The sequence below is a fragment of the Xenia sp. Carnegie-2017 genome, unplaced genomic scaffold, assembly GCF_021976095.1.
Source record: "Xenia sp. Carnegie-2017 unplaced genomic scaffold, XeniaSp_v1 HiC_scaffold_13, whole genome shotgun sequence".
NCBI lineage: Eukaryota > Metazoa > Cnidaria > Anthozoa > Malacalcyonacea > Xeniidae > Xenia > Xenia sp. Carnegie-2017.
This window is the reverse complement of record NW_025813436.1, coordinates 8,767,401-8,791,673: the sequence shown is the minus strand read 5'-3', so window position 1 is coordinate 8,791,673 and position 24,273 is coordinate 8,767,401. Positions and strand designations below refer to the sequence as shown.

At 33.4% G+C, this 24,273-nt stretch overlaps 6 protein-coding genes across 8 annotated transcripts in view; 3 read left to right on the top strand and 3 right to left on the bottom strand.

The window, feature by feature from the left end:
• The window catches only part of LOC124457596 (zinc finger protein 503-like), a 28,840-nt gene extending 12,983 nt beyond the window's left edge, over window positions 1-15,857 (bottom strand). Inside the window, exons 1-2 of the mRNA XM_047007822.1 lie at window positions 15,848-15,857; window positions 1,673-1,682 (exon numbers count right to left, since the gene is read on the bottom strand). Of these exons, the coding sequence (XP_046863778.1) occupies window position 1,673 (1 nt within the window). The 5' untranslated portion in view covers window positions 1,674-1,682; window positions 15,848-15,857. The remainder of the gene's footprint in view (window positions 1-1,672; window positions 1,683-15,847) is intronic.
• Window positions 4,046-7,374, top strand: LOC124457671. Of its 2 annotated transcripts, none has more exons than XM_047007884.1 (6): window positions 4,046-4,278; window positions 5,145-5,439; window positions 5,675-5,812; window positions 5,899-6,251; window positions 6,404-6,528; window positions 6,800-7,374. In XM_047007884.1, the coding sequence occupies exons 2-6, from the start codon at window positions 5,203-5,205 to the stop codon at window positions 6,832-6,834; spliced, it is 888 nt and encodes a 295-aa protein (XP_046863840.1). In that variant the 5' UTR covers window positions 4,046-4,278; window positions 5,145-5,202; the 3' UTR covers window positions 6,835-7,374. The 2 variants fall into 2 exon arrangements, with proteins under 2 accessions (XP_046863840.1, XP_046863843.1); XM_047007887.1 differs by lacking the exon at window positions 4,046-4,278 and adding an exon at window positions 4,289-4,946.
• LOC124457611 (serine/threonine-protein kinase RIO3-like) lies at window positions 8,646-12,303 on the top strand. 2 transcript variants are annotated; one of them, XM_047007836.1, is made up of 10 exons: window positions 8,646-9,008; window positions 9,169-9,303; window positions 9,401-9,529; window positions 10,052-10,176; window positions 10,686-10,835; window positions 10,936-11,063; window positions 11,153-11,335; window positions 11,458-11,617; window positions 11,715-11,988; window positions 12,066-12,303. In XM_047007836.1, the coding sequence occupies exons 1-9, from the start codon at window positions 8,828-8,830 to the stop codon at window positions 11,985-11,987; spliced, it is 1,464 nt and encodes a 487-aa protein (XP_046863792.1). In that variant the 5' UTR covers window positions 8,646-8,827; the 3' UTR covers window position 11,988; window positions 12,066-12,303. The 2 variants fall into 2 exon arrangements, with proteins under 2 accessions (XP_046863792.1, XP_046863791.1); XM_047007835.1 differs by having other exon boundaries at window positions 9,401-9,535.
• On the bottom strand, window positions 14,255-15,841 carry LOC124457700. The gene is made up of 2 exons (XM_047007903.1): window positions 15,238-15,841; window positions 14,255-14,911 (listed from the first exon to the last, which is right to left on the bottom strand). Exons 1-2 carry the CDS (start codon window positions 15,601-15,603, stop codon window positions 14,504-14,506), a joined length of 774 nt encoding a protein of 257 aa, XP_046863859.1. The 5' UTR covers window positions 15,604-15,841; the 3' UTR covers window positions 14,255-14,503.
• A 1,506-nt stretch (window positions 15,858-17,363) lies between the features above and the next one.
• On the bottom strand, window positions 17,364-18,748 carry LOC124457688 (peptidyl-prolyl cis-trans isomerase FKBP14-like). Its single transcript, XM_047007897.1, has 2 exons — window positions 18,118-18,748; window positions 17,364-17,783 (listed from the first exon to the last, which is right to left on the bottom strand). Exons 1-2 carry the CDS (start codon window positions 18,626-18,628, stop codon window positions 17,485-17,487), a joined length of 810 nt encoding a protein of 269 aa, XP_046863853.1. The 5' UTR covers window positions 18,629-18,748; the 3' UTR covers window positions 17,364-17,484.
• Window positions 18,749-19,716: 968 nt separating this feature from the next.
• LOC124459451 (interferon regulatory factor 1-like) lies at window positions 19,717-23,984 on the top strand. Its single transcript, XM_047008899.1, has 8 exons — window positions 19,717-19,997; window positions 20,134-20,681; window positions 21,710-21,798; window positions 22,280-22,391; window positions 22,534-22,622; window positions 22,733-22,781; window positions 23,348-23,379; window positions 23,562-23,984. The coding sequence occupies exons 2-8, from the start codon at window positions 20,306-20,308 to the stop codon at window positions 23,817-23,819; spliced, it is 1,005 nt and encodes a 334-aa protein (XP_046864855.1). The 5' UTR covers window positions 19,717-19,997; window positions 20,134-20,305; the 3' UTR covers window positions 23,820-23,984.
• Window positions 23,985-24,273: the final 289 nt, after the last annotated feature.

Sequence of the window (24,273 nt, the reverse complement as noted above, 5' to 3'; positions counted from 1 at the left end):
AACTTCATCAAAACTGTGTTGACAGTGTACAACAACACCAGTAATCATCTCATGCTTTACAGGCCATTGGCAACATGAAAACAAAAAAAATATTTGTTGGTGGTTTGAAGCCTGATACTCCTGATGAAATTGTAAGAAATTATTTTTCTCAATATGGCACGGTAAGTGTCATCAACAGTTTTAATTCCTCATTTGTTTGCATATGTTTTGTTTTTGTTTTTAAGTTGAGCTCAAAGAGTCATTTATTTTTTCTCCTCCAGGTCATTGATATTGACTTAGTCAAAGAAAGGAAACAAATCGTCGACGTGGGTTTTGTTTTGTGGAGTTTGATAGTGAAGACACAGTTGATAGAGTTTTGCAGAAACAATATCATGATCTAGCTGATGGTATCAAGGTAAACCTTACTGTATGTAGCTACACTATGTAGCCTCCATATACACTATTTATTATTTAAACAATAGTCGGTGTAGTGTAGTAGTAAGTACACTCCCCACAATGTTAGGGCATGTCATATTTATTATGAATGAAAGTACTAAAAGGGTTTCTTTCTTGGTAAGGTCGAGGTCAAACCTGCTCTTTCTAAAGAACAACAAGCAGCAAAGAAAGCACAAGAAATGGGTGGTTTTCGTGGTGTGGGTAGAGGAATGGTTGGTGCTTCCTTTGGTTATGGTGTTCCAGCTGCAAGCTATGGTCATTATCAAACACCAACAGTTTTGTACCAACATCAAGATGCAACAGCATCAGCATATGCCCTTAGTTATCCTGCAAGTTACTCTCAACCTGGAGCTGTTACAGCCTCTCATTATGCAGGTGTAACAGGTTATGAAGTACAACCAGCCCAAACCTATGCCACTGTCAGATATCCGGGTGAGTTATTTTGCAATTTTTTCTTAATTATGACCGTTTTTAACTTTTTCTATTTAATTCATTGTTTAAAGGATAAGTTTTTCGGGCAGGTAAAATGTTTGTTTGTGCCCAACAAGATGGCCTGTCTTAGCCAGTTGTATGAAATGTTTTTCAGTGTTTCACTAAACATATCTAGGAGAGCTGTGCTACGGTTCCGTAATCAAAGGTTCATAATTAAGTTTGGTTGTGTTTAAAACTTTAAATTAAAAATTTTCATGGTTTTGAATACAGAAATCCGGAGTTGTTTTTCATTAATTTTCTTGATTATTTAAGTTGAAAATACATTTTTACCTGGCCTAGACCATTATTTTATACAATAATTATCTATTTCATCTGTAAAATGAGTTTAATTAGTTAAGGCATAACTTTCGGTAGTTGTTGAGAATGCATTTGTTTCCCTCTATTAACGGCTTTATTTTGTTAATTAGAACAGTTAAAGCGAGCTCTATTTTGTTAATTATAGAACACTTAAAGCGAGTTCTATTTTGTTAATTAGAACACTTAAAGCGAGCTCTACTTTGTTAATTAGAACACTTAAAGCGAGCTCTATTTTGTTACTTTGAGAAGTTCATTGATTGATTTGTTTCTTTTCGAAAAAGGACGTTTCATCCAAACCGTTTCGTACGACCCTTACTTGCCGTATAATAGATAGCCGTAAATATTACTTAACTTTTCTTCTTATTTATAATTGAATTATTTATATATTCCGTTTTCGATACGGAGAAAAAATCATGTCGAAAATTGTACATATACCATACAATTTAACTTTACTTTGCCTAAAAGGTGGTAAAAATAATTTTTAATTCAAAAACAACTTGAATCGACTTGTATATAAATGTATTTATATTTTGTTATACACGTTATTTCGTAGAAATGCACTCAGCAATTATTTCTAATTCCAGAAATTTGTGAAATAATTAAATTGGTTTCGTTTAATGAAACGTATTCAATGCAATTGTACAAATACTCATTGTATTTTACGCACACAATATTGAATATTCGTAGAGTTTTTCTTGAATTTTCGATGTCTGAGAAATGGAGCCTCCGTAATAAATACTTTATTTAAATCACGGTCGTACGAATACGGTACGACACACGACATTACAATATATTGGTCACGTGGCGTGTGGTTGCTTGGCAACAGGGAGTGGCCACGTGTGCACTGGTGACGTCATGATAGGGAGGTACTGGGCCCTAAACTTTGGTTACCGTGTAGCGAGGTAAGACCGTGAACATTATTTGGCGGAAGTGTGTTATAACGGTTTAGAAATTGCTACCACGGCGGAATTTCCAAGAAAGTTTTTATTTCGAGAATTTTCTCCCTCATATTCCAGTTCAATAAAGTAAAAAAAAAGTGTATTCTTTCATTCATCATATCATTCTATTGACCTGACACTTGATATTACCATGGATGCAACCAATGTTATTTTATGAGATTTTAGGAAAGTGTTAAATTTCACACCACATTTCTTTCATCTCGTCTTTACGTGAAATAATTAATTCCATACTTATGGTGAGATGTTAACCTCGCTTCTGTTTTGGTATGCATTTTTAATCTTTATGATTTTGATTGTTTTTTTCTGTTTATTCCTAGAAGTAGCTGGACGAGGATACGGTGCCGGGATGGGAGCTGCTTCAAGTGCTCGTTACCATCCGTACGCTCGATGAAAGTCACGTGCGTAACATTTGGACAATTTTTATGGTAAAACACTTGCCGTACGACACGTGCTTAGCAAATGCTACCCATGCTTTGTGAGTCACATAAAAAATGAATGCAGGATGCTAAAACTTTTATTTCACTCGAGAAGAAGTATGTACTGTTCCAATGATAAATGCAGCTTTTGTTTGTTAGCTCGCGTTCATTAATTTATTGTTTCACTCTAACCCATTTTCGTGTGAAATGAATTTTTCCTCAGTTTTTTTTCCCTATCTTTTTTTGTCTGTAACCAGTCGGTCATATATTAACGCTCTTGTACATTTATAGTAGAACATACACTTTTTTAGAATTTACCGTTTCTTTGTTTACATTGGAAACGATCAACATTGAAATTCTGTTCCTGGAATATGCAACGTCGATCGTTAGAGACTTATTGCTAACCCAAAAATCGAGAGTTCTTTTAAATCTATGTGAAATTGATGCAATGTTTACCTGATTTTACTTAAACTTGATGATTGATGTTTGAACAATGTGCGTAAGTCGTAGGCTTGAGTTGCTGTGTCCAAGAATAGGCTTTAGTTGGATTTGATTTTATTGACAGTGATTATTCACGCCTCTTTGCTAAGATAATCAACTTTACTCGCAAAAAAGATCTTTCCCATCACCAACGGTAAGATTGCATGTGAACTGGTCAGATCAACGAAAATTCGATTCGATTCAAATACTTTTTTCAGATAGTTGCCTTTCGAGAAAAATATGTAGTTTTTACCTAAAAATAGATTGTTTCTGTGAAGTTTCAAATATAGAATACACGCTTCTTGACAATGTTTAATTTTGCTGTTTGATTTTCCGTTACTTAGGTAGAAACAAATTGCTCTTTTTCACTAAGTTTGTCTCATTGATTCATAATAAATTGTAAAAGCGACTTTAAAAGTGAAATCAAGAAATAGAATTTTGACAAGCTACTCATATTGCCCTTAACTTAGTGTGTAAGACTGTCTTTCAAACAACATTTTTGATAAATTTCGTGGGAAATTTTTTAGAATTTTTGTCACGTTAGATATTGTTTCTGAACTTTTCGTTGCAGAATAGCCACAGGTAAGTGTGTGTACCTGTTTGTACTGTCTTTCCTCAGTTTTATTCGCCATGGAGGTATCCAACCTCATTACTTGTGCCCATGGTAACGCCTTTGTTTAGGGCTGATTATAATAAGTGATATAGAATTTCACACTTAAAAGTAGCTGCCAAATTCTCAAAAGCTGTGATTGTAGATAAAGTGTTGGCAATGAAAGATAACTCCGGCAAGGTAAGAAGATTAAATGGTTTTACTGTAGGTGATTGAACTGCAGTTGTGATTTGATGATACAGTTGATGGTGAAGTTGTTTTGGGTTAAGCTCGCGGCGACGCCAGTCTATTTCATAGTATGTTTTGTTATTCTCTTTTTCTTTACGTTTATAGCTTTTCTATGCATAGCGTTGCACTCGTTTTGAACAATATTACGTCTTGTAAAAAATCGCTGTTTTGAAATCAGCATTTCTGGTGACGAATACTTGATAAGGAAAAATGGACAGAATTAATTTTATGTAATGATAATTTAATTTGCAGTCTATCTTCCCGGAGCGTCAGTGATGAGAGTATTGCAAATTTAGGTGACCACGGATTGAAGAAATTGTGAAATCTTTTACCTCGTGTTGATAATTCTTCACTGGCAAAGGTAAAATAAGGAACCTTAAAGAAATAGCTTTGTGTTATGTTGCGTGTTGTAAATGGTGGCACTAGTTGTAATACGCCTTCCTAATCGATGAATTAATTTTTAAAGATATGAGTTAGCGCTCTTTAAAAGCATTTTGACAATGACTTTTAATAAACAGAAAACTACTGTTGTTTCCAGGGGATTATTGAAATGATCCTAGATGAATTACAGTAGGATCTCTGAGAAGGTTCCTAGTAGGTTAAATTGCTTTGTATTTATGACATACTTACATATCCTTCTTGACTCATCTATACTCCTCATTTGACATTGACAATAAATTCTTTACAGTATCGTTGTCAGTCGAGATCGTCCTCTTATCCCCTTAGTACAACAAGGTGAACAAGAGACCAACTTCATTATCTGTTGCACGTTTTACAAAATCAGAAACAAGATATGCTTTGATTTGATAAATATGATGGTTATGATTGCCAAAATAAGTAACTTTCATGCAGACTGGGTGATAGAGTGATGAAATATTTAGGTTGCTACCTGTAGTTCACTGTTTTCTTTAAATTTAAGCAACATAAACATGAAATAGTCATTGTATTATTTTTTCGTTTTCTTGAGGTCCAGGTTTCCTGTGCTTGTAACAGTTTGTTTCTCTCCTATACTTTTGTACGATAAACAAGGTATACGATGTGAGCGCTAGTTTCTTCGTCTAAAAACATTGTGCAGATTTTTTCTAGATTCTTGTAAAATTATAACTTTGACTACAGCTAAATCATGCAGTTTGACATTGTTTGTCACAAGACCCTAACAACCGAAGCATGTTCTTCACACCATAACATTAACATTGTTTATTCAGTCTATATTTAAAAACGTTTAAGATTTCCGCCAAAGGCAGACATTTCTCCTAATCTCGTTTGCACTCCCTCGCATATCTACATGGGCGACTATGTAGATAATGCCGCTGGACACGACAAGTCTTCAAGATCATCAAAACGTTCAAAAAGCTTATCGTTGGAAAGTTCCCTTTGTCCATTACGCAATGGAAAACCCGTTTATCTGCCAGCATTTGTTGAGAAAAATCCACATCTTCTTTCGAGCCAGTTATCTATGGGGCAGAAACAATATTTGTGGGGCATTGCACGTATATACTCGTTGTCTCGTTTGAAATCACAGGTAAATAGAAAGGTTGATGAGCGTTTGATTGAGGTTGAATATTTGCAAAATTGTATTTTTGGTTGCAAGGGGAAAATTTAATCAAGTCTAGTATCATATAGTAAAGTGCTTTTTAAATTATGTTTGGAAACAAGTAGGGCTCTTTCTCTAGCAAAAGAAATAAGTTTTCTTTATTTATTGACCATTTGGCTGAGTGTATCAAATATTTTTTGTATTTCTTTGTATTTCTCCTCAGGTTCAACAGCAGTATCAAGCTTTACTTGATTACGAGTTCAAAAAGAGAATGAAACTAATGGGAATTACTGAACGTGAGAAAATGAAAGAGATGAAAGACTATCTACGATACAAGAAGTTTATTCAAAACTATGATCAGGTATATTATCAAACTCCACTTAAGAAAATATTCTTGCTTTTCATTCATTCGAACGTTGTGAATTGCAAACGCTTTAATGCTTTCAGAGAATACCCAAAAATTTACGATCAAAAGTCGAGCAGATAAACAGCGACAACGTACATAAACACGTGAAAATGAAATACTCTACAACACGTGTTTGTTCACGTGTTGATTCTTTCCCAACACCGCCTTTGTCCACAGGAGTTTTGAAAAATGAAGAACATTCCCCTACAATGAACAAACGTGGTGAACATATTTACAAACACATAATTAAGGGATGGACTACAGATCCAAATGCCAATGACGTCTTTGTTAGAGGTTTATATGCAAATCCGAGAAAGTCCGAAAAAAGGTCTGAGAAAAAAGAAAATTCTCTTTGTTCATCACTCCTGAACGATAAAGTTGTCGCTCGTTACAGGTATAAGTTGATTTATACTTTTTCTTTGTTTGTTCAGCTGTTTTCGTGTTACTTTGTATTTTTCATATCGAAGAAATTTATCCTCATTTTTTTTTCAGCCTATTTCAGTAAAAAATATATCTTGTATAAAAAAAAGATTACTGTGTTTTCAGTGTTTGTGTAACTCGTGGTGATGAAAGAGATACCAATGCAGAAAATGTATTGCGAATGAAGAGACTAGACAATTCTTTACATTTAATGGGAAGAAATTCATGTCAAAAGAAAAAGCCATTTAAAGGTTATATCCTTTTTTCAGATAATTTTTTATATCATACATTTACAAAAATCTTCATTTTAAAGTCATGTAGTTTTTAGTCATCGTCACTTTCTTATCACGATATCAAACTATTTTGCATAGGGTGAACATTTCAGTAAACTGACCTTTCAGAAAGATGTAACTGGTTAAACGTCGAGTATGCATGGACATTTTTCATCGTACAACAATCCTGTTTTCCTGTGAAAAAAAGTCTCGAGTATTTCTCGTGACGTTTATTTTATATATTATATAGTGTTGGTCAGAACAACTGATGGTAATTTTGTATGAAGATATTGTTTTGGATATTCCTTGGTTTCATACAAGTTGATATGGCTGTCGTATTTTCCTTTCATATAACCATCCTGACTAGACATGTGCAAAGATATACATGGTATCCAAAACTAACACTCACGTGAAAACTCAAAATTTTCTTGTTTACATTTCCAGCCGACTTAATCCATAGTCTTCCTGTCGCTCTCTACAACAATTCATTTTATACGTGTATTTGGGACACCTTGTGATGTTGTGTGTATGGTTGCGCTACCTCGTATGCTAAAAAACAACGTCGTTCATTCTATGGTTGTATAGCATGGTAGTCCTGCTTTGTAACCAACCTTGTACTATTTCTACTTGTTTTCATCGTAGTTGTACTATGTAACCAACTTAACTATATTCCATTGCTGTATACCATGATGCTATGTAACCAACTTGGTATAAACTATGGCAGTTTCCATGATAGTCCTTATAAAATGTATTACCAAGCGGGTATAATTTATTGTACAACATGGTAGAAGCCGTAATATAGTAATAAAAATTCTATATTGAAAATTCGAGTTTTCTCTATGTTTTTTTGTCGTGTGAAATAGTTTGATGTGGTCTTCGAACTGTGTAAGGTTGTCATGGCTAAAATTCTCGTTCAAGCTAGACACTTCGACGATGGACCTGTGGAATAAAGTCTTTATGCTGGAGGATCATTAGACGTCCGATTTTATTTATCCATCAATCAAATTACAGTGGGTTACCCCCTCAAATAGTTTCAGGGATAAATGTCTTAAAAGACAACACAGGTGCGAAAATTCGTAGCGGAATAAAATTTTCTCTCTTCCACTATATAATATAGGCATATTTGTCAATTGAAAATAGGTCAAAGAAAGGATATTTTGCTGTTAGAGAAGCCGTTTGACCTGAGGTATTGTTTACATGCGTGTTTGTTTCATTTTTGTATTTTTCTTGTAAACTCGCTTCACGCTTGTTGGTCTTTCGGTTGCTCTAGTCTCTAGTGCAAGATATTTTTAATGTTTTCATTGTAGAACATGCTTAGAATGTTTTGATAACGGTTTGAATGAATTTTCTGTGTTTTTAGCCTGTCAAGGCAAGTAAAACTCAACAACATTCTTCATCTGGCTGCCCTGAATTCACTCAATTATGAAAACGAACTACGTGACAAGAAAACAAGAAGGGTATATCAAGTAAGGCATTTTTAAGAGTTATTTCATTTGAACTAAAAGAATTTACTTGTACTTGAAAATGAATTTCGAGTATCTTTCATTTCTGTTGCATTGTGACATGGCGAGCCGGAATTTTTTTGCGCCATTTTTGTGTTCTTGCTAGAAAGCAGTTAAAAGCACACCATGCAAGACTATTATAGTTTTTAATGAATTTGACTTCAAATGGCAATCATTTTTTTGATAGCTTTGCAAATTGCGATCGTCTCTTTCATCATTTAATCACGTTTAAAATTTTGAAAGCATGCAAAGTTATTGGTTATGAGCACAGCGGTTCGCCTTTTTCCACGTAAGAGTTAGAAAAACTTGATATGAAAAAGATGTATTTGTAATACATCTAAATGTATTTGTTTAAGAATACATGCATTAATTTTTGTCTGACAGTAAATAAAAGGAAAATTTACAGTACTATTTCCAATGTAACAGATTATTTACATTGAACTTAATGATTATTTATTATTTATGCAAAATGTTGCTAATGAAATTTTAATTATTCAATGTGGAAACACCGATCGTCAGCAGGAAATTGCACCACGATTGCACCATCAAACGTCCATTTCCTCTTCATTTATTTTTGTCATTTTATGTCATTATTTTGTAAAGCTGTTTGCTTTTACGTGTTGGTCTGCGTCGTGAGAGTATCTTAAAACGTGAAAAATCATTTCTATTCAAATTTGTGTTGCGTTGTACATCGTCAGACCATTTGTTGAAAAGTTTTAAATATTTATTTGTGTAAATACGTGTATATTATCAAAGAACAATTATAATTTATCAACATGGAAAGTCCAGTATTAACAAGCTCTATAAAATGTGGAAGTCCTAAAAATCCTTGGGGTTGCCCAAACAGAGAAACTGCTCCATCATTGATGACAGTTATGGATGAAGAATTAGCCAGAGAAATGGACAAAACTGAGATACAAATGTGGGATGATAAAACAGTTGAAAAGCCAGTTGAAAGTAAGTATTGTGAATTCTTATCAAATTAGAAATTGAAAATTAGGTTTTGTTGCTTTTTGTTGTACCAATATCATTTTATTAATGTTCCCTTGGAAATTTTTAAATGGATATTAATGAATGATTTTATGCTGGTAGGTTGTAATTATGTTCTTTGTTATAGTTTGTGTAAATGACATGCATGACTCAGACACTGCTAATGATCTGATGCTTGCACAAATGTTGCAATTACAATTTGATGAAGAGTATGAAAAATGTTTGCAAGCAGAAGAAAATAGGATGAATGGAACAAGCAAGGGTAAGATGTAATGTTTACTTTACATATTCATTAAAAATAGTAAACTTCATGTTTTGCATGGTGATTTAGTTGCTAAATGTTGATTTTTTTATTTTAGTGTCAATAAGTTTTGACAACTATCGTAAAATTCATCCTGGCATCTTGGAAAGTGACTCATCATCATCATCAAATGAGGACATGGAATATGATGATGAAGATAAAAATGAGAAGAAAAAACAATTTTCTGGTAGAGGTAGTTGTTTTTTTATCATGGAATATTACTATATCCTACCATAAAAGCTACCATAGATGTGTATTGTGACTGCAAGGTTACCTGGCTACATAAATAAATAACAGCATTGCTTGTACATTGTGTTTGTATATGTATGGTAGACTTTTTGTTTGATTGCTCCTTGTGAGTGCAATGTTACCTGGCTACATAAATAAATAACAGCATTGCTTGTACATTGTGTTTGTATATGTATGGTAGACTTTTTGTTTGATTGCTCCTTGTGAGTGCAAGGTTACCTGGCTACATAAATAAATAACAGCATTGCTTGTACATTGTGTTTGTATATGTATGGTAGACTTTTTGTTTGATTGCTCCTTGTGAGTGCAAGGTTACCTGGCTACATAAATAAATAACAGCATTGCTTGTACATTGTGTTTGTATATGTATGGTAGACTTTTTGTTTGATTTCTCCATGATGATGTTTAGTTATCTTGCTAATCGTTGATTTTGTACAATGATTTTGTATAATTGCTTCAGGTGGTAAATCATCTTCTGGTGGAGGTAGACGAAAGAGGTATCAAAGTAGTGGTTCTGGTAAAAATATTACAACAAAACATGATGCTGAAGTGTGTGGTCGAAAAAATGCAAAGAATATAGAAAAGGTTAGCTAAAATAATTAGTTTGATTACTATGCAATAAGCAAATTCTTTATGTGTTGAATGATGTATTTGCCTCCTTACATATAAAGAAAACTAAGCTATTTCATACTTGGTCTAATTTTTCTTAATGTTTGACATCTACAGTACCGACCTCGAGTAACATAACTTGACTCGCGAGTATCGAGTGGGCGAGTGACTCGCGATGCAGTTGCGGAGAAAGAAATTTTTCCGGTTTATTTCGATTTACTCGCAAACAGCGAAATATTTTATCCACTCGCAAACCTCTCACACGCAACTGCATCGCGAGTCACTCGCCACTCGATACTCGCGAGTCAAGTTATGTTACTCGAGGTCGGTACTGTATATCTCCAAGATTTTATGTTTTCATTGAATGACAACCTTACGTACGGCTATATTTTTTTCTTTTTTCAGAGATAACATTAGATAATCCATAGAACATCAGTATAAATATTACTGCAATTATTTTCTTATAATTTATTTGTGATATACAGTTTCCACCAAGTTTTGCTGCTGGGGATGTTGGTTCTAAGGAACTTGATCTAAAGATATCAAATAATGTGTACAACAGTCTAAAGCAGCATTCAATAAAAGAAGAAAAACTAAGTTATCGTTTACATGAAAAGAAGGAACATTCAACTCATGTATGTTAGACATTGTTTCATTTCTTTGCCAAGTTTAGAGTTTGTAACATTTTTACCTTGGAGGGACTTGACTTACGTATGGCTTTTTATTTCATTAAAGGAGCAAGCTTTAGATCCAAAAACTAGGTTGCTCCTGTATAAGTTGGTCAATGCTGAGATTTTGGATGAAATTAATGGTTGCATTAGTACAGGAAAGGAAGCTTGTGTCTTTCATGCTTTTGGCGGAAAGTATGTTTTTTTTATATACTTTTACAAAATGTTTTTATGAGCAGTTGCTGATGTAATATTTTAAATATATGTGTGTAAATGATTTGTAGAATGGAGAATACCACAGTTCCTCATGAGTGTGCGATCAAGGTCTTCAAGACTACTTTAAATGAGTTTAAGACAAGAGATCGCTACATTAAAGATGATCATAGATTCAAAGATCGTTTAGGCAAACAAAATCCAAGGAAAACCATTAAGCTCTGGGCTGAGAAAGAAATGTGTAACCTCTCCAGGTTGAAAAATTATCTTACTTTACTAGAAAATTATTTTACTTTACTAGAAAATTATCTTACTTTACTAGAAAATTATCTTGTGTGACCAATTCATTTGTAAGTGTTTACCATACATGTTTCAGAATGTGTCATGCTGGTATACGCTGTCCTCAGGTAGTGCTACTCAAAAAACAAGTTTTGGTGATGAGTTTTATTGGAAGTAATCAATTGCCTGCACCAAAACTCAAAGATGTTGTATTGACCAGCAGCCAGGCTACACAAGCATATGAGCAATGTAAAGAGGTAGAGTTTCATATGCATTATGTGAAGATTTTTTGTTTTTCCTTCATATTGTTGTGCTATAGGTTTTAGGATTAAGAATTTTATATTGTTATTTTAGATGATGTGTACAATGTACGAGAAATGCAATCTCATCCATGCAGATCTCAGTGAATATAATATGTTATGGCATGAGAATAATTTATACTTCATTGATGTGAGTCAATCAGTGGAACCTAGGCATCCACACGCTTTAGAGTTCTTATATCGGGATTGCAGAAATGTTACGTCATTTTTTGAGAAATTTGGTGTTGAAGTATTGTCGGCGGAAAACCTTTTTAATGACGTTTCCAAACTCAACATACCTGTTGATTGTAAAGGAATTTTTATCTAAGGTAAAATAACATGCAAAGTCATCGTTATTGATGCCGTTATTGTTGGTGTTGGAAGCTTAAATTGAGTTATTTTTTAGGTTGTGAAATGTGAACGGTTTTTATCAGAAACGAGGAAAATGAAAAAGCAACCCGAGGATTATGCCTTTGATTACATTTTTATGGAAAACCAAACACCTCAAAAAGATAACTAAATAATAATGTACTTGTAAAATTAAATTTCTCGCCAATGTAATTAGCTGTGTTGAAATAAGTGGCATGATTTTTATGCTTACTATGTATGCAGACTTCCCAATGAAACATCTCGAACATTTTAAATGTTTACTCTAATTATTTATAATTATTTCGGCTAGCAAAACGTCACCAAACTCGGCTGAGATCGTCCTTTGTGAAGCTTTGCGAAATGAATATCACAACGCGTACATTTAAACGGTGTTCACTTTAAAATAACTCGGTGACAAATCAATTCTAAAAACTTTTACATGTTAAACAAGGCGTTAATACAATAAATTCAAATATTAAACTGCATGATGGTGCTTTGCGTCGTGCAATTCCTGTATAAAGAAAGGTGTATTTATTTTCAACGTTAATGATTTTCTAAACATTTCTTTTTTAACGTTAAATCTTTGGCATTATAACAAATGTTGTGCATTCCTGTTCGCTGCATGTACCTACTTTTTTACTTCTATTTTCAAAGTTCATCAGTGATGTTTATTCACTGCAATGTAAGAAAGGAAAATGATGATTTTAAAATATGGATTTCACTAACATAATATTATTCCATATGAAATGCTATTGGGACTTATGGAATTTGAACAATGAATGTTAGAAAAAAATTGACATTAGCTAAAAATTTATTTCTGTGTAAGCAATGTTCACAAATATTATGACTCGGTACACTGTGGGTATAAAGGGGGAAATATGAAGTCCCTCTTTAAACTGACCTATAACATATTACCAAATAAGTGTAATTTTTCAAAAAAAAATTTTAGCTTTAATGTAACAAATTCCTATGGTGCTGTAAACAACAAGCCTGAGGTACTGTCTAAAACAATGTATTTTGTTGTTTATGTAACGCAGAGGCATTTTCACATTATTGAAATGTTCAACAGTACTTCCTTTGAAAATTTTAATGAAGCCGCAACAAAAGCGCGCTTATTCAAAACTTAATACTCCGCTCTCCGACTCCGCACTTAGCGTTTTTCCACAATAAAAAGTCAAAACGGGAGTCAACGTTGATTAAACGGTTTTGTAATCATAGCAGAAGATTGCGTTCTGTTCTTTGTTTTGAGGTACTACCTATCTTTATCACGAAAATTTCCGATATGCCCAAGTGTCCTAGATGCGGTAAAGAAGTTTATTTTGGTGAGTACATTATATTCATACAAAACTGTAGTAAATGTTGAAATATTAGAAACATGAGATTTATATTTTCTGGTCTGTTGTATTGTATGTTTAACGTTTTGTGTTTTTGATCAAGTTTAAACATTAATTTGCAATATAATACTTTGCTTGAAAATTTATGGATGTTGTATCAACAAATCTTTTTGTGAAGTTTTATTTCTATGCAGTTATACATCCATGTCATTTGGAATTTTAACAATGTTCTTGATAGTTTTGACTAATTTGCATCGATTGTTCTAGACACACTTTAAGAACGAGGATTAACTTTGGTACATAAGAAGCCACAAACTGTGGTCAAAACCTTTTTTTAGTTTTGCCTGTTACGATCTCTTTAATGGCTATATCAGTATGACATGAAAAGATGTTCCTGTCCATTAACTGTCATGTTTGTTTATTAACTTGGTAGCAATTGCTTGGTTGTTATAAATGCTTAATTGACCAAGAATGGTTGGCAATAGTAATATATTTAGTGACGTATAATCAGCAGAATGTTCTTTTCATTTCAGCTGAGAAAGTGCAATCTTTAGGGAAAGATTGGCACAGGCCTTGCTTAAGATGTGAAAAGTGTAAAAAAACCCTCACTTCTGGTGGGCATGCTGAGGTAATGTTTCAGCAAAATCTAGCTCCATTAAATTTACTCCAGTTCAGTACTTGAGTTAGGGGTGGGTGGGTGGGTGCTATCACTGCCTGAACGATCAGTATTTAAAGGAACCTACTTAATATTTTCAACTACCATTCCAGCATGAAGGAAAACCATATTGTCACAAACCTTGTTATGCTGCATTGTTTGGACCCGGTGGATTTGGACGTGGCGGTACGGAATCCCACAAGTATGATTGAGTACTGCGTCCCATAAATATATAACTTTTTCAAAAATATGTAATGTAATTAAGGCTTTGAAAGTATTAATCTATCTGGTTCTTGTAGATGGTTAATTATATAAAACTTTGTATCGTTTTGTTTCTTGTGTTATGTCTCACTGGATATATAATTTACAATGGCACGGGAAAGTTTTCTAAAATTTTCGTAAATGAATATTGATGAAATGATCGTGACTTCTTGCCCATCTTCTCTCTCAATGCTATCTACTGTTTATTTGTGCTGTGTACATAAGTCATACACGATTATCCCGTTGTTTAAGAAAGCTTTGATCAGGTTTCTCAACCATATCAACACTTCCCTTTCTGCTTTCTAATCCATTCAAAAAATCTTTATTAATTCCTGCACTCACATCAATGATGCTATACATTCTGTACATTTCATAACCTTCAGGCTTTTCGGAAATTTCCACTGTGACAGAATAACGCACTTTATGGTTTTCGTTGTTCCTTTTAAAGAAAATAAACGCGAGGGCAAAACCAAGCAACGCAGCTAGAGGCAAGCAGATAGCGAGGACATACATGGGTATCTTTGGTTTATCTTGATAGTTGTGGATACTTTGGGTTGTATGAAATGTTGATGTGTAAAAGAGCTTTGAGGTTCTTGCTGCTTGAAACGTGAATTCATTTGTTGAATATGTTACCTGTTAAATTTACAAAATTTTTCAGACAGATCATGTCTTTATATAAACGTACATTTATAACTTTAAGATATTTATATAATAAAGTCAGAAAAATGTACTGTTCTAGTGAAGTTGGGGTTTCCCTTCCCCAAAAAAGAAAAATATCGCCTGCACCAATGCTAAAAGCTTTATCCTATGCTTTGCTTCATTATGTCGTATGCGTTAAATTAGGCACCGATTACACAGAACTAAAACCTTTAAAACGTACATGCACAATTTTGATAAGTTTGAATAAGTCATTGTTTTGTGCACCAACTATTTCAAACAATTTTCTGAGAAACATTTACCGTGTTATAAGTAATCTTTTTGATACTTTGTTCATTTCTGGAACTCTCCATTGTTGGCATGGATGATCTCAGTTCGGGTATGAAGGCTTTTATGCTGACGTCTTTCATCTTGCTTGAATTATCAGAACGCTGCTTTGTGTTGAGTAAAGTCTCTGAAAAATTGGCTATGTTTCCTTTTGTATTGGAGGAATATCCATCAAATTGCTTTAGGTATGCGCTCACTCCGACGCTTGTAAAATTAACGCTAGAAGTTGCCAATATTCCTAATGTGCTTGATGGAGATAGATAGACGCTTGTAGGACTTAAATGTTGTAACCAAATTGATCTTTTCTCTTTGATGTTCGTGCTGTTGGTATTATTTCTCATAATGTAGTAACTGCAAGGAGAGACTGATGCTGATGCTAAATTTGTAGTCTTTAAAATTGTTTTACTTGTATGAAGAATATTTCTTGAAAAAATATCACTTATATCAAATATACTAGTTGGTGAATGTTTGTAGGCTTTGACAGAATATGATTCGAACCCATTTGCATCTCTGGAAAATTCAGTTTTTGTGCTGGTGGAAGCAATTTGGATTGTAGATAAATGATAAGCGTATTTTTTCAGTAACGTTGAACCACGGAATGATGCATTAGTAGCAGGTGTTTCTTTTGAAGTTTCAGTGCCCATCGAACTTGCAATTCCATAATATTCTTGAATTCTTGTTTTCCTACTTATGGATGTTGAGTATAGTTTAGAGATATTCTTGTTTGCAGATGTCGATAGATGAAGTAAATCATGTACTTGTAGGAAAACATTTTCATTGTTTCCGTACTTGGTTTGTGATGTGTGTACAATTGTGGTTTTTGTTCTTTTATCAATATTTGACGTTAGTGCAATGCAGGCAAACCAGTTTGATATGCGATGGTGACGTTCATTTCCTTTATTTATGTGGTTTTTCTTGTCAAAAATTGTTTTTGTGATCTTATATGACGAAGTAGTTGGTTTGAAAGCGTCTTGGGTGAATTTTCTCATCGAGGTTGTTGTCAAATTCGCTGTAATATCTTCATTTGTCAACGCTTTAATTGATTTATTTACGACTGCTTCTAGTACGATCAAAAAACCTACATTTTTTAAATAAAAAATAATGTAGCTCAGCATCAAACACAAAGTAGATTGAAGTTTAAACACATTCTTAACTTGCTTTGACCTTTAGCGCCCACGCGAATTATGTAAATTATCTTTTATTCCGTAAAGAAATGCACGAAATGTACTGTGTCTGTTTTATGAAACTTATTATTTGCTTTATGTCATGTAATCTTACTTTTCTTCGGTTACGAATTACTGAATGAAATTTGGCTTAAAAAATAGTGCGTACGTCACCAGCCATTTGAGTAAAATATTCGTTGTGTTTGTGGTATTAAAAATCAAAATAACTGAATCGTTTTTAGTTGGTCGGTGCGTAATATTTGATATGAGTTGACATCCTGGTGTTCATGTTCTATTGCTAATTGCACATGTCACTTTTTTAATTGTCGGTGGCCGTTTCAAACTGTTCGATGTACAGTTAAATGTACAAATGCAGATTGTTATGGGTACAAATTGTGATATGTGCTCTTTTTAGTCAATCTATCAATATTTGTTCTTTTAACGTATTAAAATGTTATGTTTTGCATGGTTTCTCTTTAGATTGCAAACTTACAAACACAAAAATACAATGACGACATAATACCATTTCCTGAAACGACTTGCCTAAAATAAGGAGTCCCTTCATTGCGCGCGCTGTATTTTACTACTGTGTTCTTTCCTTTCGGATTTCTTCATATTTCATTTTGGTCTTTTAATTACTGTCTTTGAGCGTTGAAAATTTCAGGCTGAGACTAAAAGCTCAGATCAAATAGTAGATGTATGCTCTCAGCAGACCCAATTGCAAGAATTTAGTGTTTAGCCATTTTGTCTCGACAGTATGTATGTATGTAATATGATCTTATCGACAGACAAAACAGAGTAAATCTATCTATTAACTATGATGTGCCTGTTTACTTTAAACGCACCAATCATCAACAAACACTTTTTTGGTGCAATAAATACTCAAATAATACTCTCGGATGAAGATCATAGTTTTCATAAAAATACATGAAGAAATATTTGGACTCTAAACAATATCTTTATTTTTTTCAATTTCAAGATTTATTCTGTTTAAGTTAACTTTTTCTAGAAATGTATAAATGTGTGAATGTTAAATTTTTGGTAATTAGCTTTATGGTGTCATAGTTCCTCGTGATGCAGTTTCGGCCCGCTGAATTCATCGTGTGAAATGTGATCATCTTCATTATCATCATCTTGTGCGAAGATATTATCGACCATTTGATTATGATAACTGTTCCAATAATAATCATCCATCGGAGCTCCATAATGCATTTGGGCCTGTAATTTCATGTACTCTCCTACCTCGTGACGTGACAACTTTTTATCTCCATCTTCGTCCATGGCCGTAAATACGTCAGCTTGCGGAGGTGGATCTCGTACATCGAGAAGTTGCACCTCGTAGGTGATGGTTGCATTTCCTATATGGGAGATTAAAACGGCAGGATTATATATATATATATTATGAAAAGATCCATGAGGCTGTCAGTTGTAAGGTACCATTGCTTGTATTGTCTTTGATACATTTTATTTTGAAAAAAATGGTGCAAAAAATTGTTTTGTTTTTTTCGTAACAAGTAAATGTCAACTTAAAGTGATTTCAAAACGATGAGTTTAACATTAAAAATAATACTTGATCAATCAATTTCAATAATTTGGAAAACTGTTTCTTTTCTATGTATTCAACGTGTTTTACTCACGTCTTATTAAAACATGTGAATTTGCAAACTTTAAATATCTTTTATGTTAACTTACCTGGAATAAGTCCAGTTCCCTTTTCACCGTAGCCTAATTCTGGTGGGATTATTATCTTTCTCTGTTCACCTTTACACATTGACTTTATTCCTTTTTCAAATCCCTTAATTACTGCCCCAGTTCCTATTATAAACTCGAAAGGCGTGTATTTTTTTAAAGGATCTATTGTGCTGTCAAATATTTCATCATGAATAGACCCAGTATAATGCAATACAGCTACCTTCCCCACGGCTGTCTTGTTTTTACATATTTTGGGTTTATAAATAGTTTCAAGAATAATTTCATTATCTGTTTTGTCGTGAGCGGCTTCTTTGTTCTCGTCCGTTTCTTTCAAGTCTTGTCCGTTTTCTTTGTACTTTTTTTCTTCGCTAACCACTTCTACGTTTGTTTCTTCGTCCTTTTCTGATATTCCATTCCCTTTACCAGCCAAAGTTGTCTGGAGTAAGCTTGTATTAATACAATTCAGAAGACTCAAGGTAACAATTAATGCGAACTTGTAGTGTAAGTCCATTTTGTCAGTGAAATTCTAACTGTTGTTTACTATTTTATTTTGTTTAATTTTGTTGAAATACTGTAGGTCAACGTGGAGCTTTTAGATAGCTGCATTGAAGAACGACCTGCAAAGATGTTGACAATAGACAGGTACCTTCACTTTTTAATGAAAACAAATCGTTTCTTACGGATGGATGTGTAACTGTTTGCATGGGAGCTTGTCTATTATCCGGGCTTCAAAATTCTTATTCATTTCTTTAGAAAATTAATTTAATTTTAGCGAATAAATTATGAAAATATATGCATTGTACTGGAGTAAAAGACAAGCTGGCTTTGCTGCTAACTATATAAATGTTAATATTTGAGTCTTTAAGTATCCAATGAGGTGAAAAATAGCGCTGAAATATAAGATATCGCATTGATCGTAATTTCATTCCATTTGCTTTTGTTGTTTGCTAGGCAGCGTATAAAATTATCATATTCTTTACGCTCTCACCTTGGAACAAATCATTTTTTATCGCAGTTCCATAGTAATTGACATTTAACATACATACTTGACATTCAAACATTTTATTTTTCGAACAATATTTAATACGACCTCGCATATTCGAATTACTTCAGTTAACGTTGACAATTTTAACCCAGAGGAAAAGTCTAAAGCTGCACATTTGAACATAACAACCGGGTAGCTAATTTCGAGCGTTTATGTACACATTTACTTGTTTTAGAATTTAGCTGGAAAGATGATTGATACCCTACAACGTTCCTGTTTGTAAATTACACATTACTAAAACGAAAAAGACAAAAAAAAAACAAAAAACGGTTCAAGTTTTAACAAACCAAAGTTATTTCTATAGTTTTAAAAAAGCAGAATACTGACTACAAGTCTCTCGTTTAACTAATTTGGTAATTGAAACAGTTACATAATTACAAGATTTTGTCTTTGCTTAGCAAAACGTTTATTCATCGCCTATTGCAAATGCTTTCGATTGCATGAAAGAGAAATGGTTATCTAAAGTTTCATCAAAAATTTAATTATCACGGAATTATCATGAATTATCAACAATATTCAAGGTTTTTATTGTGGCACATTTTGTGGAAATCATCGCTAAAATTAAAGCTGAATTTTATGTACACTTTTAAGACTTTCATACTGTATACTGAATGAATAATAAGTAAAATATTAACTTTTCATTTTATTATTTGTTTACATGATGTCATGCAAGCAAATGTTGTTCCCGGAATTGGATTTCCGTGAAATGCACTCAGGGAAATCCCTTCAAAGTTACATTGCTGCATTAATAACTATTAATTTTGCAGTCACCTCAGCGATTCGACGTTCTTCACGAATGAACAACTGAAATTGAAAAACGAAATACTGTTTCAAGGTATATCTGCATTTTCGAAATCGTTTGTTTGTGTAAGCAGACGTCGATACTGCTTATCATTTCAATTATATGTATATATATGTTACTATGATAAATGCATAGATATTTTTAACGCTTCTTTGGACTTGTTTCACAGACGTCCTAGTGTTTGCATTAAAATTCGAAATATCTCCTGTAAATACGTGTATATACAAGCCGTGGAGTAAACCATATCATCGCTGTCGCTTCCGGAATAAAAACTTGACGGACAACTTTCGTACGAAGCAATTATTGATAAACAAATATCTACAGACATACTTTAAAACGAAATGCCCATAGAAAGATTACGAATGCGACCATGGCTAGAAAGTGCTTTGAACGAAGGTAAATTCCCTGGCGTTCAGTGGGTGAATAAAGAAGAAAAAATCTTTCGTCTCCCTTGGAAACACGCATCACGAAATGGCTGGAAGATGCAAACAGACGCTTGCTTATTTCGTGCTTGGGCAGAGCATACTGGAAAATTTAAGCGTGACGACATACCAAACCCTAAAACATGGAAGGCAAACTTTAGGTGTGCCTTAAACTCCCTTCCAGACATGGAAGAACTTACTGAGCAACGTACAACCAAAGGAAATAATGCTTTTAAAATGTATAGAATTATTACAGAAACAACAACTAGAAAAGGATATCAAAAAAAGTTCAAAGGTAAACAAGTGTGTAGTTCACTATCCTCTATCCCTTTGGATTATCGTGCTTAGGGATAACTTAAATGGTGCAAATCAGGTAAGGATTTGGCCAAATATATGGAATATATTCTTCTTTCAACTCCTCCCCATTGACTGACCTTAGTCACTTTGTAATGGCTATAGTTGAAATTCTCTTCATAACGCAAAAACACCAAAAAATTCTCGAACTTTATTATATTGAAAATTAAAGCCTTGCGCAAAACTGCTGCGAGCAAATTCATTTATTTGCGGTATTTTCAAAGGAAACTGACCAGAATATTATTGAAATAAAACATTGTTTTGACTTCATCTCGACATTGCTACACGTTTAGTGAATTTATTACTGCAAACAGATTTCCATAATTACTAAAAAATAAGTTGTTCTACGCTGCTCACTTTTACCTGTATTTACCTTTCTACAGTTGTTTCCTACAAAACAAAACTAGCTCACTTGAACTTTGGAATATTAGTTAAATTTCTTCGTAACATCTACAGCAAATAAATCCTCACAGCCCTTAGCTTGGTCAAACTGTATACATACCCAATTTTTTCTAGTCGTTGTACCACATGTACTTTTTACTAAAATCAAGTTTCATGTTTAGGAGTGATTCTTTCTAGTATTATTTCTACAAACACAAAAACGCCAATAAAACCATTGACCCGCCGATGATCGACTCACTCGCGACACTTGCATAAAACTTATTTATTTAAAATTTCGCCTTGTGTTGAAAAAAAACTTAATGTACTTCATAAACTTTGCCCACCACAAGTCTCGCCTAACTACATGAATCCTATTCGCGCATACACTAACCAGAATTAGCTACCCACAGTATTCGCTGTTTTTTCTTTAATTAATATGGTTACAATTTAGCAAACGTTGTTTTAAGTAAATTTATTGTAGAAAAATATTGTTTAAAAAAACTTGTGTACTATCCGAATGTTGTTATAAGCACATTTTCTCCATCTATTATCTGCGAGAAAGGTTTTTGAATAATGTTTGTCTCCTAGGAAGAGTACAACGTAAAAGAAAGTGTGTTCGAACAACGAAGCATGCAAAGAACAAGGATTGTGACCAAAATCTTAATGGAAAATTGCAGGTACCATGGATTTCAACATTGTCTTAGTTTCGATGTTTCCTTTATGAAATTTTGACTTGTGAGATTTCTTAAGTCGCTTTTTAGGTCAACAATTTTTTATCGAGAACCATTAAGGTATAAAAAGTAAGACATGAGAAAATGTTTATTTTGGCGCGTGTTTTGTGCGTGGGCGGAATTTGAATATTCCTGGAAGTCAGTTACCAAGAATTTCTGCAATATAATACTTTTGCTGGCAAGGAATTTGGGGTGTGACCCAATCATTAAACAGGCATTCAGCAACCATTTTACAAACTCTATTTTTGTGGAAATGTGATTTATTAACATGATATTAAAAAAACAACTTTGGCGTTTAGTTTTGAAATAACTGTCGTCGTTTTTTGTGATTTTTTGTTCGAACTTGTGCTGGTGCAAAGTTGTTTTGTTCAAAATAATAAGTGCATTAACTTAACAAAAGTGTTTCTTTATCCCTCCTTTGTTTCAGTTAAGTGATAGTGAAAATAAAGATAATGTCGCTCATTTGATGGATCACGATTACGAAGCTGCAAAAACACTTGACATATTTCATGATTCATACGATGAAAATGAGAAATTAGGTTTGTGAGAAATGCGTTTTTTTTGTATCATCGTCATACTTTGTGGTTACTTTATTTTTTTCCATTTTCAAGGCGTAACTCATAGCTTAGTCTTAAGAATATTTAAAATTAAAGCAAAACAGATATTTTAATTCTTTTCAAGATTTTGATATGACATGCAATGCAAATGTTAAAACGGAGCCTCTATCACCGAGCAACACAATAGTTGACGAAGAGCTTTTACTATATGAGGTTATTTTTCCAAATGTTTGTGCTATTATCATGTGACAGGTGCATGGCAAGATTATTGGTGCAACAATTTAGTCACGTGATACAAACTTTCACTGTTTATCTTCTTCCAGGAAAACTCTTTGGATACTAAGAATATGAAGCAATCCATCGTCAAAGAAGGTTTGAACCTAAAGAACGCTTTGTTGTTAGTTATTTAAAATATGATTTACCTTGCAAAAACATTTCTTTCTTCCGGGACCACGCCTTTGAGTGTTCTCGACGGGTTTCGCTTGACATTTTGTGGTTAGCTTACATATATTTTGACCATACTTGTCAAATAAAAACGACAAATACTTACAGCATGAAATGTTATGTAAAGCTCACGGCTTCTTCACGTTCTAAGCAAAGGACTCTCTAGTACATTATCGACGAAAAATTTACTCTTGCGATGTTCAAGATAAAATAACATTTTTCTTAAAAAGCGATGCACTCGACACAGATTCCATTGGATTTATTCATTTGATCAAAATTATCAAAAGAATTTTTCATTCTCATTCAAAAAGTGTGAGAATTGGTTACTTATATGATGAAAAATAACAAAAAAGTCTCGCCTCTTCCACTTTCAATATGAATTGTGTACAAAAAACTGACTTGTCTAGATTGCAATGAACTATTCTGTGGGTATGCTGTGAAAACACATATTCCTTTACTGCATATGACTTATGTATGATTGTTATTTTATGTAGACCAAATTATGTCCGATAACGAAGTCATTGAGGTGTGTCCTATGTATTTGTTGAATTAAACAAATGATAAATCATCAAATGTGTATATGATGATGAAATTGTCACGTAAATAAAATCATTTTAACTACTTTGCATTGTCAAATTTCTTGACAAAGTGACAATGGTTAGAAGATGTTAATTGAGTATAACTGATGGATTTTAAAATTGTGCTTAGCTCATACAAGAACTGTCAAATGATGGTACACCTAGCAAAAATTCAATGGATGACTTTCTTGAAGATTGTCTTGCTGAAGACTGCTTGACCTCTGCTGAGGTTGCATCTTCTTCTTTATCTACTAGTCCCAGTACATCCTCGAGTATCAGCAGTGATCCTCGAAGTGGTTCAACGTCCGACGTTGATGGTATGTCAATGAGCAATTGCACTCCTCATTTATTTCTTCAAGCCGTTTTAATAACAAAACAAGGAAGTTAAGTACATTACTCGGAGGAGAAGACTATTTGAAATTGTAGAGCAAATGGTCTTATTCTTTCTTAATGTGTACATTATATAAATACTGAATAAATTTCTAGCTGTTCTTGACTTGTAAATAAACATAGCAACAAAATAATGAATACATCTCACATCACAAAGATGCTATACAAGTCTTTCTCGTCTGTAAGATAGTGTAAAAGAGTCCTAGCCCGGTCGCTCAACGAAAATCGAACTCTTACATATTTCTGATTTCGTGACGTGGGAACATGAATTGAATTTGATGAATTCGTAGAGGTATATATGAATATTAAAGTCATGACTTTCTCGTCCGCTCTGCTAAAATAGAACAATCCGTTGAATCCTTTGTCATTCCGTAGAGGCTAGTTGCCCGAAACCTGAAGTAGAAAAATTATTTCTTAAACATGTGAACAGTGTTTTCTCTTGATTTTTAGTT